General features: G+C 55.4%; 1 protein-coding gene across 2 annotated transcripts in view; it reads right to left on the bottom strand.

The window, feature by feature from the left end:
• The window catches only part of PDE2A (phosphodiesterase 2A), a 92,383-nt gene extending 82,677 nt beyond the window's left edge, over window positions 1-9,706 (bottom strand). Inside the window, exon 1 of one of the 2 annotated variants that reach the window (XM_082749722.1) lies at window positions 9,414-9,706. In XM_082749722.1, coding sequence (XP_082605848.1) covers window positions 9,414-9,484 — 71 coding nt within the window. In that variant the 5' untranslated portion in view covers window positions 9,485-9,706. The remainder of the gene's footprint in view (window positions 1-9,413) is intronic. The other variant, XM_082749724.1, reaches the window with a different exon arrangement.
• Between the last annotated feature and the right edge of the window lie 7,507 nt (window positions 9,707-17,213).

The following is a 17,213-nucleotide window of genomic DNA, read 5'->3' as shown; positions in this document are numbered from 1 at the left end:
TCCATGGCCAGGGTGCCAAGCACAGGGCAGGGGAGGCGATGGCAGCATTGAGGAGGGGTGGGATCCATGAGCGTGTGGTTCTGTGGGGGCCAAGGACACCAAACCCTGTGAATGACATTCTTTAGCAGCCCCAGTGCTACTCAGGTAGGGGGCAGGGTGTTGGTGGCAGAAGAAGCTCTAGACTCCTAGCAGCCCACAAGGCACCTGTGAAGACACGCAGAAAGCACTCTGGTACCTGGATCCCACGAAGCTTCAGAGAACATGACAAAATCCATGTGCAGAAGCAGGGCCTGGCTTCTGTCTTCATCTGAGACTAACCAGCTGTGTGACCTTGGGCAAGTTGGCCCCCTCTCTGGACTTTGGGTTCCCACCAACCGTTTGTCCCTCCAGACCTCTATTCTTTATCTCCTTTGACAGGCTCTGGGGGGTATACCTTTATTCCGGCTCTGGCTCTCAGATCTACAGCACTCTCCTTGCCCCTTGGGCCTCATGGATGCTAGTCCAAAGTACCTCAACATTCCCTGTTTTCTCCCTTCATTCTGCTCCATCTCCACAATGGTTGCTTCATTAAAGTGCCTTCAATTAGACCACCTTAGTGTGTCATCTGATTCCCCTCTACAAAACAGTGCAAACTCCTTGAGGGATTATTGAGGTGATTAAACAAGGTAATTTGGAAAATAGAAAGGGCAATCTGTGATCATTATTTCTCTCCTAGCCCCCAAACTGCACCCCACTTGGAGTTTTAAGATAACTCTGAATTCTCTGCCAGGGGAAAGATGCAGTACCAGGCTGCCTGCTTCTCTGCTCTTCTACCCAATCCCTACTCAGCCCACAGCACCAGGAAGCCTCTGCCCCCACCCCACCCAGAGCCCAGTTCTGAACCTCACATAGGCCTCTAACCAGAGAGTCCCCCCACAGCTCATCCCAAAGGAAGGTAGCTGCCTGTCTGCTCCCTCCCTGCCAGGGTTGCCAGAAAGGCCATTGCCTCCTACCCATCACATCTCCAGCTCCACTGGTGTCTTTGAATCCAGCCCCCTGCCACTAACCTTAAAATTCCAAGAAGACAGTGTCTCTCCAGTTTCCCAGGGAAGGGGATCTTCCTGCTTCCAGTTTCCCACTGCCTAGGCCACCAGGAAAAGCACTGTGGGACTCAAACTTCCCCATGCTCACTGGGCCAAGCTATGTCCTCCTCTGGCCCCTCCATGGCAGCGATAGCTTAAAGGGATTTCAAAGAGTTTGTAAACCAACTTCTCTGCTAGGATAGGATTCTCATCTACAGTCTCCCTAACCAGGCTGCTCAGCCCCCCTGTTCACACCTCCCTGCGCCAGGGACAGGAAGCTCATCCCTCCCCCTTAGGGCAGTCCCTTCCCCATGGGACTGCCCCGTCCCCCTCTCATTGAGCTAAGCTGTTTCCAGGACTCCCCTACTATCCCAACACTGATTCAGTACTAAGACACCAAGAAAGGATTATAGGGAAAGCCTTGAATGTTAGAACAGTAAAAACCTAAAAAAGCATCTGATGCAAAGATGAGGCCCCTCTCCGTGGTCCCACTCCCCTGCCGGACTCCTCTCTACAGAATCACCGTGCTCCAGGAATGACAGACTTCACAAGTGCCCAGGAGGAGTCTCACAGCAGGCAGAGGTTCTGGTACAAACTTCAAAGGCAGCATCTGAGGCCTCAGAGGAGCGGAAAGGCCCAGGTGCAGGAGGTGTCCTCATGCCACGGAACTGGATCCCTACTCTGAGCTCCCCAACTGCTCCAGAGGCTGGATGGACAAGAGGCCTTCTAGGCCAGACACACCCCTCTCTGGGCTGCAAGCCTTGCCATCGCACGCTGAATCGTGCTATGTGATGCTGAGTCAATCATTAGCCCTCTCTGGGTTTCAGAATTTGTATCTCTAGAAAAGGACTAGGCTGGGAGCCCCTGAAGCTCTGCTAGAGGGTGCCAGTACAGCCTGTCCACCATCTCCATGTCATGACCCTGGACCTGAGCCTGAACACAAAGATGCTACGTTCCTTTAGGGCCTGTACTGATGAGGAGGGGGTCCCAGAGTCTTCCAAGGGAAGCCCAGCACTACATGTGACAGCCACCCCCCATCCCAAGTCCACATGTACCCTGTCTCTACCTTCAGGAAGATGGGACTCAGGAGAGAAAATTTTGAGTATCTACATCTTGGGCTAGGCTTTGCTGGGTTCACACACACACTCATACGTCTCTGCCTTTACGCTGAAACACAGACACACATATGCACAGAGACGCACACCCACAGGCAGTTTTATTAGAACATGTGTGCATAACACTGTACACAGAGGAGCACACACTCACATACACATTACCATTTACCAATAACCAGGCAGGAAAATGGGCATTCACATATTCACACATATGAATATGTCCACATATTCCATGAATATGTCCACACCCTTACACTCTCAGACCCATAAATACACATGCACAATGGGAAGCTCACATTCAGGTTCACACACACACAGAAACACAAACCAACCAGTCTTAGCCCTCATCTCAGGATCAAGCAAATCACAACTCAGTAGAAACCCAGACTCCAAATGCAATTGTCATCCTATATCCAATTCCAAATCTAAACTTGTCCCAGAACTGTGAGGAAGTAAAATTATCTTGTCCTCTGACTTATCCCCTTCCGTGTGTCTGTGCCTGCCATGTCGGATCTGGTGTCCCCTCAGCCCTCTTTCCTCCCTATGCCAGGTCAGCAGTGCCCTCTCACCCTGGGCCCAGTGGGAGTGGAGAACAATGGGCTACCCTTCCTCCACCTCTCATCTCTACTCCTTGTCCAGCCTGCCTCTCTCTGGCCCTTCAGACAGAAGAACCCAGGCTGCAACTGACTGTGCACAACAGCAACCCCTGCTGGAGACAGGTGGCATTACAGCACAGCTCTACGGTGTAGTTCTCACTCCCCAGGGTGGGGTGGAGGGTACAGTGTAGAGGAAGAAGGAAAAAGAGGAAGAGGAGAAGGAGGAAGAAACTGGGAAGAAGTGTGGCAGAGGAAGAGGAGCAAAGTGCTGGGAGCACCACAAGTGAACTTCAGAAGTCTCAGTTTGTGTTGTTTCTCCAGTCCTAACCATTCAGCCCAGGCAAGATCAATCTTCCCAAAGTCCAGCTCTAATCAATCCCTGCCCCTGCTCCAAACTCTTGAGAAGAGACTGGTGGGCCATTGTAAGCAGTCCAAATTCTCAGCCTGGAATTGGTTGTCTAGGGTCTGCCTAATCCACTTCTTAACCTCCTATCCCTAGGAGCTCAGGCTTTGCCTTCTGTCCCTTGAGTCAGGTCTTTGTTCCTCTGTTGAGATTTCTAATTGTGTCTTGCCTGTCCTTCAGTGCCTGACCTTTGCTATCTGGAACAATCCATGGAAAGAGCAGAAACTTTGGGAGCGGGCAGATATGTGCTCCAAGCCTGACTCCACCAGACACTGGCTGAATACCTTTGAGAGAGTTATTTCCCCTCTTGGATCCTCTGTTTCTTCATCCAGAAAACAGCAGTCTCTTGGGTTTGTGGTGAGGATTAAATGAGATCATAGATGTGAAAACAGTGCTCTGGAAGCTGTAAACTTCTGCGTGAATGTGTGAAGAGTCCTAATTATGGCTTAATCCCTTTATCCCTACCCCCACCTGCATGGCCCAAAACACAGCAGACTGAGGGGTCCTGAGGGAGGGACTGACAATGCTCCACTTTGGGGCCCTGTGTCCCCCAGCCCCCTCCAGGGCCTGTCCCCAGCCCGCCTCAGCAGCTCAGTATGCATTTGGACGCCAGGCGGCTGGACTAAGTATACTTACTGCGAACTCATGCCAAACTACAACTCCCAGAATGACTCACAGCCTGCTATGGGTGTGGCCGCAGGCTTAACCCCTTCCTCATCAAGCCCTTTTCCCCATTGCCTCCTCTGGGGGTTAGACCCTGACCAGCCAGGGCAGCCGAGGGAGGTGGTCGCATGTCTCTGAAGGCCCTCGGCCCTCCCACGGAGCATCCACACTTCTCAGCATTCCCACCTCCATGGCTCCATTTCAGACATCCTTGTGTCTCCCACACGATGACAGCTTCTGGGCTCTTAGATCTGGTCTCTCCCCCTCCAAGCCCCCACTGAATCTTTCTAAGTGTGGGTGAGGGTGGGTGGTTTATAATGGCAACAGCTAACCTTTATGAGCACCTGCCGCATGCCTGCCGCGAAGCTCCCCACTTCCAGATTCTTCACAGTCATTCAGCCAGGAAAGTACTAATATTCCCAGTCCACTATTCACACAGAGTTCAGAGAAGTTAAGTAACTTGCCCACACAGCTGCCGAGTAATGGTGCTGATATTTGACCCTCCACCTGTCCACCACCTTTTCTACTCTATTCTCCAAGACTCCTCTGGCTTTGGAGCTGGGTAGCCATAGAAAAAGTGAGAACCCAGAAACCTCAGGGTCTGCATATTTCAGCAACCACACTTTTGGGACGTCCTCCCAGATGTCTGACTTAAATCCCTTCTGCTGCACCAAGCCCCAGCTGCCTCCTGTTTTTCAGGGAGGGCAGTGAGAAGGGTGACTTCAGGGAATTCGAGAAGTGGGTCACGTCACTGGGGACCTGGCCTTTCCCAGGGAGCGGGCAGCTGAACAATGGGAGATAAATGTGTTGAAAACATCCGTTACTAAATATATCGACTTCCAGAGAGGATGGGGGTGCTGACAGGGAGCCTGTGGCCCCTAACCTAGAGGCCACAACCTTGTGGCTCAGACAAGCTGGGGCATTCAGAGCAGCAGACAAGGGTGTTCAGGCTGTCCCAGGGGCCGTGGGCTGGGGGCCCAGAGGGTGGGAGTCAAGCATGGAACGGGGTGATGTCTCATCCTCCCAGACAAAGCTGCCAAGCCTAAGCTGGCTTATTTGCATATCACTTTGCATTCATTTGCATGCCACTTTCTGGAAGGGGCTCACTTTCAACTGCTGCCTCTCCCCCATTTTCAGGGGCTCTGCTCACTGAGCATTTCATTCTCAAGCAAGGAGGAGTCCCTCAGCAGGTCGCTGGGAGAGACCAAGAAGTTGCAAATTCCCAACGATGCCTACATGTTAAAGCTGCTGGGGGTACCCTGGCTATAGAAGAAAGTGCTTCCTATAGTCTAACCTCAATTCTCATTTCTCTCCTCCTTCATCTCTGCCCAGGCCCTCCCATACCCCTGCACTTCATGCTTAGGCAGCTCTGACCTCCTTCAGTGCTCACATAAGCAAAACCATGCTTGCTCTCCCCTCAAGACCTTTGCATGTGGCGTTTGCTCTTCCTGGAGCTGTCAATTCTGCCTGAAGAAGTGACTCTTCTCCTAAGGGCAGCCCCAACCACCCCTCCCCTGAAAGACCTTCCCTAGACACTGGCAGAGGTAGGGGGAACCATGGGCCTTCCTCCATGTGGCCATTGCTGTGTCCAGCGCCCTGCAGAGTTGGCCTGTTTGGATGGGCAGCATCCCAGGACACACCTGCTAAATGAATGAGTGAATCCTCACCTCCCTCCCCTGTCTCTCTCAGCCCCTGCCATCCCCCCTTTCCCTGGATGACTTCACTCACCTGCAGGAGGGACAGAGCTGGAGAGGGCCTTGGTCCCCTACTCCCCCTCCTGTTCCAGAAGACTTCACCCTCATGCCCACAGCCCACTCTCCCAAAGCCAGGAGGTTCCACACCCCTCTGTGCTGGTAGGAAGTTCTTTCTGTTGTCTATCCTCACTCCCTTTTTTATCTATGCCTACTTCTTTATCATTATTCTTGGAGAGGGGTCAGGGACTGCCCCATCTCAGTTTTACCATCTGTAGTGGGATAAAGGCTGCTTTTCTCTCCTTACTCTCTGCCCAGGAAGTGTTCATACCACTCCTGAACCATTATGCTCCGGCCTGGACCTACTTGGGAGGAAGGATGGTGACCCAGGATGGAGAAGGGACACAAAGCCAAGCAGCCAGGTCCTGGAGAGGAGCCCAGGATAGATACAACCACTCCAAGAGAAGGGCTGCTCAGGAGGGAAGGGATGAGCATCCTGTCCCACGGGGTATGTAAGCAGGGCTGGGTAGATCTGTGGGCAAGTTGCAAAGAAGAGTAAACCAACTGCGAGAAGGCCCAGATGCTCTATATGTCCTCTCCTGCTGGGAGGCTGGACAGAGCCTAGATGCCCAGCCCTGTGCTGGGAAGCACAGGGAGAAGGCTCCTGCCTCAGAGAAGCTCCTTGGTGGGCTGGGTGAGGACCGCACACCCAGGGGGCATCACAGAGGAAAGCGGAGTCTGGGCTACAATCTTGATACTGTATTGTTGGGGAGACTGCAGGGTGGGTCATGGGGTCAGAGGGAGGAAGAACCAAGGAGGGCTTTCTAGGGGAGCCTTCCTATTCAAAAGCAACTTGGTCGAATGAAAAGAAGTCCAAGCCCCTTAGCCTGGCATCTGAGACTCTACCGAATCTGGCCCCTCCTGTCCTCTCTTCTTCTCCACTCCCTTCTTGCTCCCACCAACCCAAACTCTTTCTGTCCCTTGGTCACATAGCAAGTTCTCACACTGACCCACCTTTACATGCTGTTCCCTCTGCTCTTCCCTTCACGGGCCATTCCTATCCATCCTTCAACACAGCTCAAGTGTCTCCCCCTCTGAAGCCCTGGCTTGGGGGTTTGGGCCCCACAGTTCCTGGAGCTCCCTCTGCACAGCACCGTTCACACCACAAGGCTGTAGGTTTCCAGTCTTGCTTCCCTCATCAGACCAGGAGTCCCTGAGAGCAGGGTCTGGGGCTGTGTCCTTTCTGTGTCCCTAGTGACCAGCCCACTGGGCAGCAAGCAGGCATCGGACAGTTGCTGCTGAGGGAATAAATGAATGCGTAAACACAACAACACCAGAATGGGAGCATACCGAGTGGGTAGGTTGTATAGGCCCAAGCCTGGGGAGTGTAGGCCTGACTTGACAGCAGCCTGGCTCAGGGTGAGACTCCCAGGCCATTAAGACAGAAGGCGGGTACTGCTGGGAGCTCTGCCTCCCCTATTTGGCTAGATCCCAGCCAAGCCATCAGCAGTCCCTGGGGATGGGAGGCTAGAGTGGGAAGCAGCAAGAGTGGCAGGAGCTGCTTGGTGGGCAGGGGCAACTGAGGGGTGCAGGGAACATAAAGGCAATTAACTCTCACTGAGCTGAACCAGCTCAGGCAACCAACAGGTCCCCTGCAGAGCCTGAGGAAGGAGACCGAGGTTTGCGTCTGCTGAGGAGCTTCAGCCCTGGCCTTGCAGCCAGACGAGGTGGACAATTCCACAGCCTCAGTGCCCCTGTCTGGGAAGAGGCAGCTCCATGATTTCCAACCCTTGGCACCCTGGCTAGAAACCCGCTGGGGATCTCTCCTGTTCCCTTGTTGGAGGGGCTTTTCCCTCCAATACCCGACCCTCTGAAGTCCTGGCACCACTCCTCCCACCTGAGCCCAAGCCCAAGCCCAAGCCTCCTTGACATTTCCCTTCCCACCTTCTTGCCCAGGCCCTCCAACTTCTCCCTTTGGAAAGACCCTGGTCACCTCCCCCTTGGCCCACCTGGTCCCAGACCCCCTAAATGCCCACACCTGCCTGGCCTCCACGCCCCTTCCCTCTCTTCCAGTTCCACTGTGACAGTGCCACTGAGGCAGCTTTCTCAACCCCAAACCTAATTCTGTCCCTCCACCACACGGAGCCTTCTCGGGCTCCCCAGGACCCTCAGGGTTAAGCCCAAGAGGTCTGGAGTTCCCAGTCCTACAGGATGAGGCTGCTGCCTCCCCATTTAGCCTCCTCACAGCTCCAGGCACATGGCCGTTCCCCCCCAGGGCCTTTGCTTATGGTGCTCCCACTCCACCCCCACCTGTTAGCTTGATCCTGATCTTTATGCTTAATTATTCTCAAGCTATTTTATGTCTAGGAAGCTTAGGAGGCCCCAGAGGGCAGAACCATTATTGCCTGTTTCTTTCCTGCCTCTCCCCGCTGGGTGTAGTATGAATTGTCCTGGGCTCACAGGGGTGGTCACACGTTCAGCCACCCCCGCCCTGCCTCAGTGGGCCACAGTGTCCCAGCTGTGTCTTCAACTGCCAGGGGAAGGCAACAGCCACCCACGCCCAGGGGGGATGAACACACACACACACACACACACACACACACGGATACCAGCCACACAAGCATCAATATCCACTCACACATACCAGCATCACACTCACACACCCACACTCGAACACTCAGGTTAACAGACATCCACATCTATACACACACACACACACACACACACACACACACAGCGCAATGCTAGTATTCACATGTGGACAAATAAGCACACACACATGAATGTACAGGAATCAAACAACGCACTTGGTATGGGGGTCACTCTGTTTGCACATCTTAACATGCCTGTGAACACACCAACTCACATACACACACCTGTGCCGACACGCAGCGCAACCTGCACCCACATGTGCACAGATGAACTCGTATGGTCACACCGCATGGCTCATGCATCCGGACAGGTTGCTGCCCATCCCACCACCCAGGACTCCACAGGCCCCTCCACGCCCCAGTGTCCCCTTGTCCCTCACAGACGTATGCACACACATACCTTCACGTGTGGGCAGAGGCCTGCCCCCCTGAGGACTTGGGGAACGCATGTCACTTGTCACCCACCTTGGCAGCCCTCAGATGGTGGAGGGCCACCTCCCCAAAACCACCCCCCTACCTGCACGATTAACCACGCCCCCCCGCCCACCGCCAGCATGTGGAGAACCAAGAAGCTGGTGGCACGAGGCCTCATTCAACTAGTCCCATGGCTCTCTCCAGGATGGGTGTTTTGGGGGTAAAGTTGCCTAAACTGGTGGCTGTGAATCCCAATCCCATGAAAGGCAGTTGCCCCAGACCCTGTTCTGTGCCAGCGCCACTCTTATTCATATTCATGTTTGTTTTCTCCCTCCCTCATTCTCTCTCTCTCTCTCTCTCTCTCTCTCACACACACACACACACACACACACACACACACGTGGTCCTAGACATCTCATCCTTCTCCAGGGTTCTGAATCAGTTTAATCTCGGTACCCTCCCCCCCCCCCCCCCGCCCCTGTCCCCGCCCCAGAGCTCCTTGGAACTCCCTGCAGACCTCCCCCACCCCCAGCCCCTGGAAGGATAATTCAGGTTCATTACTAACCCCTCCCCCAGCCCCTTCTATGGGACCCCAGCCCCATTGCTCCCCAGGTTGATGCCAGACACCCCCAGCCCTGTGCAGAGGCCCCCCAGGTTATAGTCCAGCAACCAGACTCCCAGGAGCAGGGTCGATCCCCGATCCTCCCACGTGGCTCAGCTCCACGCCAACCCCAGCTCTTCACAGGCACTCCCAGGACCCTTGTCCCTGGTGCGTCTTGCAGCCGCTCACCCAAACCCCAGCCCCTCGATAGTACTCACGGCTCAGCCGGTCGCGCTGCCGGGTACTGCTGGCTCCTGCAGAGGATGGAGTGGCCGCATGCCTGCCCCATCGCTCCTCATCGTCTGCCTCCCCAGCCAGACTAAGGTGGCACCTCGCCCTGCCCACCCTGCCCGGGGTGCCAGGCGGGGTGCCTGGCCCGGTAGGCACGGGGACCAAGAGCCGTAGCCTGTCCCCAACTCAGCCTGGACTTGATACCCCGACCTAGTGCTGCTGCTGCCCCAGTTGCTCCCACCTCTCCTGCTGCCACTGCCTCTGCCGCTAGGCTGGCTCTGGGAGGAGGTTGGAGCAGGTCTGATAATGCAGAAGGGGGAGGGAGGAGGGAGGAGGAAGAGAGAGGCCCAGACAGAGAGGCAGAGAGGGAGGGAGGGGTAGAGAGAGACTCTGGCTGGGAGAGGAAAAGAAAGATTCACACACAGAGGAACAGACAGAGACAGAGAGAAACAGACAGGAAGGAAATGCGTGAAGGAGAGAAGAGCAGGATCAGAGCCTCAAAGAGATCAAGACGGAAATATAAAGAGATCAGAGAGGCATAGGGAAAACACATACAGATGAACAAAGATAGAAAAGAAAAGAAAAAAAAAGTCAAGATGGGAGACAGTGAGCGAGAGAGAAGCAGAGAGAGGAGCTTAGAGAGGTTGGAGGATGAAGGATTTGCACTGTGCATGGACTAGAATGGGAGCTAGGGGTGAGGGACAGAGGAGTGGGACCCAGACCCTGCACTACCCCATTCTGGAGGCCCTCAGGGTCAGGGGACACTTCTGAGCCCTCCTCAAGTATGGAAGGGCCCCGCTCCAGGCAAAACCAGCTCCTCTGGGCTCCCTTACTGAGTCTGCATCATAGTCCTGGGGCGTGTCCCCAGCATGGAGCTGGGTACACAGGGGGGTTCGGGGACTTTTGCTAAGGGCGTTTGGACTCAGAGCCTTGTCACAGAGTCCACTTTTGGTGGCTCTGCTTAGTCGGAACACTGTGGGACCTGATGCTGAAGCATGCACTTTTTTTTTTTTTAGACTTTAAGTAATCTCTACAGCCAATATGGGGTTTGAGCTCACCTCCACTAACTTCTTCATTCATTCACAAGCACTATCTAATGAAGTTGGCCAATGTTAGACAGGACTCAGACTGTTCCTTGCCTTGGTGAAGCACCAAGTCAAGGTGTATGTGTTGGGGGGGTGGTTATGTTGGGGGTGGTGTGACAGAAGCACAGTGTCTGTCATGCCCAAAGAGGACCCTAGACTCAGTCTAGGATTTGTGAACATCTCTGTAAGAGAGGATACCAGGTGGGTCTTTAAAGGACCCCAGGAGAAGGGGGTGTACTCACCAGTAACCTCACTTCTCTGACCAGAGGGGGCAATACTCCTGGCTCCACACACCAGGATCCAGGCTGCAAAGCCCATGAGACTGAGTGAAAACCCAGCCCCTGTTAATGGGCACGGGGGGGAGGGCACACAACAGTGGTGGGATGGACAGGAATGACCCGGCTTGTGCATGAGGCCTGTCCAGGCTGACAGAAGGTGGCCTTCTCATGGCTGAGCAAGTGTCAGGAAAGAAAATGGGAGGGAGCTTTTGCTTCCCACTGTGGTCCCCGAAGGTAAAATTTCAGACCTCTGAAAGCTCTGGCCGAACTGTTTTTTCAGCCTGACCTGTACCTGGGACCTCGCTGCCCCATGCCTTCCAGCTGGGAAGGCATTTTTCAGCCCAAAAAGCCCATGCCCTGGCCCATGTTCAGACTCGGCCTCTCACAGTTCCCCTTCATGCCCCGAGGAGCCCGGCAGTCAGAAGCTGAGTCAGAGGGGTTCAAAGCAGGGCACAGGGGAAGCAGGTGCACAGAGGCCTCACCTACCACCCGGCCTCCTCTCTGCCCTCCCACTCTGGAAACCGCAATGGAGGCCTCATCTTCAGAAATTTCCTGGGAATATACTCAAGCAAGTCAGGGAGAAGGGAAGGTCTCCCCCCATCCCACTGCCACACCAGACTCCGCAGCTGCCCCAGAAGTAAGGAGCCTGCAGAAACGAAGCGCAAGAGCCAGAATTCCTGGGTCCTGAGGTACTCCCGGGTTAGAGGTAGGCAGGGCCAGAACTCCTGGGTCCTGGGGTACTCCCGGGTTAGAGGTAGGCAGGTGGAAGTTCAGATCCCTGCTCTGCCACGTGCCCTGGGCAACTTATTTAACCTCTCTGAACTTCTATTTAGTTTTCTCATCTGAAAGGAGAGGTCACAATTTCCAAGCTCGAAGAACTGTGAGGCTTTGGAAAAATGTCTGCCAAGTTCCCAGGGGGAGAACCTTCTTCCTTCCCTCCCGTCGCCCTAAGAGGTTGAGTTGATGGGGCTGTGAGAGTAACGGCCTCAAATGCTGGGGCAGGGGCTGCGTGCCGGAATGGGGGGAGGCCTCTGAAAGGGGAGAGGGCCCGAGGTTTCCGGCCTGCTCTCAGCTCCTCTGGCTGCCTGCGGCCTGGGAAGCGGCCCCACAGGAACCCTAGGCCCGGAGCGCTCACGGCGAAGCCCCGCCCCGCCGCAGGCCCCGGCCGCTCTCCCGGGTGCTGATCCGGGCGTGCCGCGCTCACAGGCTCGGGCCGTCGTTGTGCCGCCAGTCGGCAGACCCCGGGTAAGGCTAGTTGGCGGAACCGGCGGGAGGTGAGAGGAAGCCGGGAGGGGGTGGCTGTCCCAAGCGACGGGAGGGTGCAGCCTCTGGGATCCAGCCTCCGCCCCGCACCCACTGCCTCGAGAGGACTCCAGGCTCCAGCTAACTCCTCATTGCCAAAGAACGCGGCTTCTTCCCAGCGCCCTCTCCCGCCTCCTTCCTGCTCGGCTGTTTCCCTCCCACCTTCCAGACGGCCCCTCCTCTGTCTCTCTCGCTGCCTCATCCTGTCTTTGCCCCCTCAACATGGGTTCTCCTCACAGGAGCACCAGGCCCCCTCTCTCCTCTTTCTCCACCCTGGACTCAGGGAGTTTGGAGCCTTCCCCCAGTGCACCATCTCTGAGTGCTCCCATGCAGGCCAGCCCTCTCCCCAGGGCTCCAAACCTCCAGTACAGATTGCCTCTTGGACATCTGTGGGAACATCCCAGAGAGCCCTCACACTCAAATATTCAACAGCCAACGTATCTTTTGTCCCTAACAAAGGCATCAGCAAACTTCTACTCTGGAAGCCTCAAAGTCATTTTGCCCCTTTCTTCTCCTGCACTTCCTGTGTAAATCTGTCACCCTCCTCTCCCTCTGTAATCCTCTCTTCTGTCCACTGCTTCCATCCCTCCAGGCCCAGCTTACTTCCTCCTCCTCTGGTCTTTCTCCAGCCCCTCCAGAGCCCTCAACCCCACTATTCCACGCTACCCTGCCCCTGGTACTATCTAGCTCGTCATAGAACTCTTCCTTGAAAGCCTTGCATAGCTCCTCAGTGCCTTCAGGATAAAAGCCAAGCTCGTCAGCCTGGTATTTGAAGTCTCTCGTGTTCGTTGACTGACCTCTCCGTTCTCCACACGGATGAGGGTCTAGTCCCTAAGCGCACATCAGTCCTTTTTTCCTCCTTGACTTGGTACCCTCTGGTTCCCAGGCTCACTTCTGCCTCTTCTTGCTTTTCTCTGCCCATCCCAAATCCTGGCCTATCCTTCTTGGATCAGTTCACACACTCCCTGCCCTCACCCACAGGGGACAGGGTAGACAGGAGGAATCCCTGGGTTCTGGGCTGAGCAGCTGGATGACACTTCTCTCAAGGACAGGCCAAAGTCCTCTTCACCTCAGCCCCAATCCGTAGCCTTGGGGCAGCCTCACCAGGTCTGAATGAGAAATGTTGTGGAAAGTAAGGAGCAAACACCGATGAGTGTGGAAGTGAGACAGTGCTTGAGAGCTCGGCACAGGACCACACCAGAGCAAGGTCTCAGAACAGGCTGTAGGTGGATGGTGAGGGGGCCCTGATTGCCCCACTCTGTGGGAACCACTGCCCCACCCACCCACCCACCCAAGGGCATCCCTTGGCCTTCTCGGGGGGGAAGGCTGGTAATTGGCAGAACATGGATTTCACGGAGGCTCAGCCTGAAAACTCCTGGGTGACTCCCTCTGGCTGGGAGCCAGGATGGGCCTGCATCTGAGTCTTGGCAACTGAAGCCCAGGGGTGAGCGGGGGGAGTGGGGAACTCGGCTCCATCTCACAGTGCTTCTCTGCCTCCCACTCAGCCAGGAGGATGCCACCTGTGGCTTCAAGGACAATGGCTGAAGAAGCACCAAGTCCTCGCCAGAGGCCTGGCATACTTCCCTGTGTTCCCACACGAAGCACAGACCCCATCACGCCACAGGTGACAAGGCCCTTGTTGATAAAGGAATAAAAAGCCATGCCAGGCTCCAGAACAGCTCTAAGCTGGTATGGCTTCTTCAACACCTCAGTAAGGTGGCTCTGGGGCCCCAGAACTGAGGGTTGAGGCACTGTGTGGGCCTGCTTCAGGTCCAGGATCAGTCCGAGCTGTCCCATGAAAGAAGGGGTGACTTCACACGGGGTAGTAAGCTTCCCTCTCCTGCTGGGCAGGGGAATGAAGTGGTGGAGCAGATGGCCAATTCAGGAAGGGGAGAGGCAGCCAAAATACAGCCCCTCAGCCCAGAACCCAGTAATGCTTCCTGTCTCCACTGCCCTGTGGATTTGGTGGGGGTGCTGAGCTGGCCCACTGAGGATGGAGAGATTTGGAATGGACAAAAAGGAAGAGAGGGAAGTCAGCCTGAGATGGGGCTAGACCAGACGCTTAGAAGGGCCTTCTGCCTAAGGTCAAGGTCATCTCCAGGAATATGGATCAGACAGCACAAGATGCCAGAGCCGGTGGAATCCAGCCCCTTATGGTGCAGCGGGGAAAACAGGCAAGAGGGCAGAAACATGCCCAGCTCACACAGTGAACAGAGGGCAGGCCAAGACCTAGGACCAGGGACTTGTGGCCACTGCCCCACTCCACTACCTCCTCCTCCTCACCTCTTCCGCTGGGGTACACAGCTAGGAAAGAAGGCTGTGGATATAGCTCCTGACCCCAGGGAGGTATCCCCAGGAACGTGGCATTTCAGCAGGATAGGTCTGAACAGATGTGGCTTCCGTGGCTTCATACTCTGGGGAAGGTTTCGCCCTTCCTGAGGTTCTGGCCCCAGCTTCCTCACCTCCACCACCCTCCAGTGAGGCAATTCTCCTTCCAGGAGGCCCTGAGCTACCCACTCAGCCCCAATCTACCTCTTCCCCCGTAACTCCCCGCACCTGAGCGGGGGCGTGAGGGGGTGTGACTCAGTGGGATAAAGGCAGCTGCTATATTTGAATGATTACATAAGCTAGGAGGGAGGCAAGGTCGGTAGACAAGCTGAGGCTGGCACGCGGGAAGCAGGGTCTCCACCCTCCATCACACAGTGCCCGCCTGGGCTTGGACAGGACTCCACGAGGACCTGGGAGGTGTGAGCTTGCATTGCTGGACTGTGAGGGATGTCCTCCCTATGGCTAACCACAGTAGAAAGGCTCTGTTCCCTCTCCACCTTCTTAGAAAAATAACCCTGTGGCTTCTAGAAACCTTATGGCCAAACTTAGACTAAGCCCCAGATCCTCTCCTTGAACTCTCTCCAGAAGGAAAGACAGAACGGAAAACATGGTTTGTCACTGACTCAGAAAAAGAGTGCTTGCTGGGAGGGGGGGCACCGGGCCTGAGGCTTTGCTCACCTGCACCTTATGGGAGGGACCTGTGTTCCTTCTCAGCCACTCCACTTACTAGTCACCTGACGCTGTCAAGTCCGTGCCTTGGTTTCTTCACCTATAAAATGAGAATATCTTCCTCGTGGGGTGGGTTTGTTGTAAGGATCAAATGAGAAAAGACAAGCAAAGCCTTAGCCCTGGTGGTGGTGGGGGGGGCTTCACTGTGGCTTATCAGTATTACCATCTGCATCACTGTCATTGCCAACACTAAGGACTGGCTGGAGGCCTCCCAGATTGGAATGACGTCTGTGCCCCAGTGACCACTGACCCGGGTGGAAGGTGGGAACCCAGAGGAGAGAACTGATTCTGAGAGTCAGGAGCCAGACTTGCTGTGTTCCCCTAAGCAAGCCCCCGCCCTCTCTGGTCCTCAATTAGTAAATGAGCCCTCAATGAAAGACCCCCGAGGCTCTCAGCTCTGGAGCTCATGTTAGCGAGAGAATCCACCCTCCCCCCCAACTGGGGATTCGTGACTTGCGGCGCTGAAAGCTGCAGTGCTTCAGGGTGGGGGTATCCTGGGCTGGTATGAGCTAGGGGTGGGCGCCAGCACAAGGCCCATCTCCTCAGAGCTGCTTGGCAGCTCCTAGAAGGCCATGGGGGGCCCCTAGGAGGAGGAAGGCTGTGCCCACCCAAGCTGTGTTACCATGACGCTGGTCTCCATGGTGCCAGGCACACAGGCGGAGGGGCTGACGTGACAGGATCTGGAGGCTCAGGCCCTTGGGTCCCCTAGGCCTGTCCCTCTGTCCCCATAAGCCCCCATGAGGTCCCCAACCTAAGGCCCCCAGGAGGGAGGGCAGGGAGGAAACACAGTTTCTACCTCAGGGGGTCGAAAGAGTGCTAAGAGGACTCAGAATGACTGAGGTGCAGGGGGAGAGAGACAGGAGCAGAGAAGTGGCAGAGAGGGAAGGACTGAGGAGCTACAGAAACAGACGGAGGGAAAAGCGGGTGGTAGGGAAGACGGGTGGGGGGGAGGGGGAGGATGCTATCGTCAGGGAGTGGGCTGTGTCTCCCAGGCTGACAAGCGGTGGGAGGGCTGTCCAGCCCATCTCTTTGGTCTCAGTGTCTTGAGGTGGTTGGTGGTGGGAGGACAGAGTGGAGGAGGAGGAGCAGGGTGGGGGCAATTTTCCTAGAGAGCTTTGTTGTGGGGGCGTTCAGACACGTGCCGTGTATGCGTGTGTGTGTGTGTTGGAAGTGCAGGCTGAGGTGTGCAGGCACGTGTGTACAGGGCATGAGTGCATGTGTGGCATGTGTGCGCCCGTGCCACTGTGTCTCCAGGGTGATAAATACAGCAGGAGGAGCTGGAACCAGGGAGAAGAAAGTGCGGAAATTTCCACAAGCTGAGAGTGGCGTGGGAGAGGGGACATGCCAGGACTGGACCAGCTCAGGCTGACTGGGGGACCCTGCCCTGGTAGCTCCTCCCTGGGCCAGGCCCTAGCTGGGGTCAAGTGACTGGACACAGGCACACATACACTTAAGTGCGCACAGTGCGGAAGAGCAATCCAGAAGAGCTTCCTGAAGGAAGTGTCATATTGGAGGAGAGGTTGAGAGGTTCATGCCAGCTGTACTTACGTGTATATGTGCGACAGACAGACATTCCCCAGCAATTAGGGCCTGATCACATGTTGGTCACAGAGCTAGCTAAAGAAACAGGAATGGTTTCTGGTGGGGGAAGACCCCAAGGAGCCCATTTGACTGGGATGTGGTTACATTTAAGAGGCAAGAAGGGCAAAACCCCAGCACCAGAAGCATGGGGGAGAGGCCCCCAGGGCACTAAGCCACACTCACAACGGGTTGCTCATTGCAGGGTCACAACACCTTGCCCCCGCATCATGCTGTTCCATCTTCTTAAGACACCTTTCCCTCTTAAATCCACCTGTAGAAATCTGCTCGTCTTTGTAGCCTCACCTCCTCTGTGGAGTTTTTCTTGATCAATACCCCTCCTGGAAGGGCTCCCCCCCACCGGCATTTACTTATGTGCTCCCCCTCAATGTCCAGTAAAGCTCTGTACACAGTAGGTGTTCAAGAAGGGCTTGTTGAAGTAAAAGATACGAGGCCTGGAGAAGACTCTGGATGCCAGGTCTCCCTA

This window comes from Mustela nivalis (genome assembly GCF_964662115.1).
Source record: "Mustela nivalis genome assembly, chromosome: 9".
Taxonomy (NCBI): domain Eukaryota; kingdom Metazoa; phylum Chordata; class Mammalia; order Carnivora; family Mustelidae; genus Mustela; species Mustela nivalis.
This window is presented reverse-complemented; position numbering and strand designations above follow the sequence as displayed.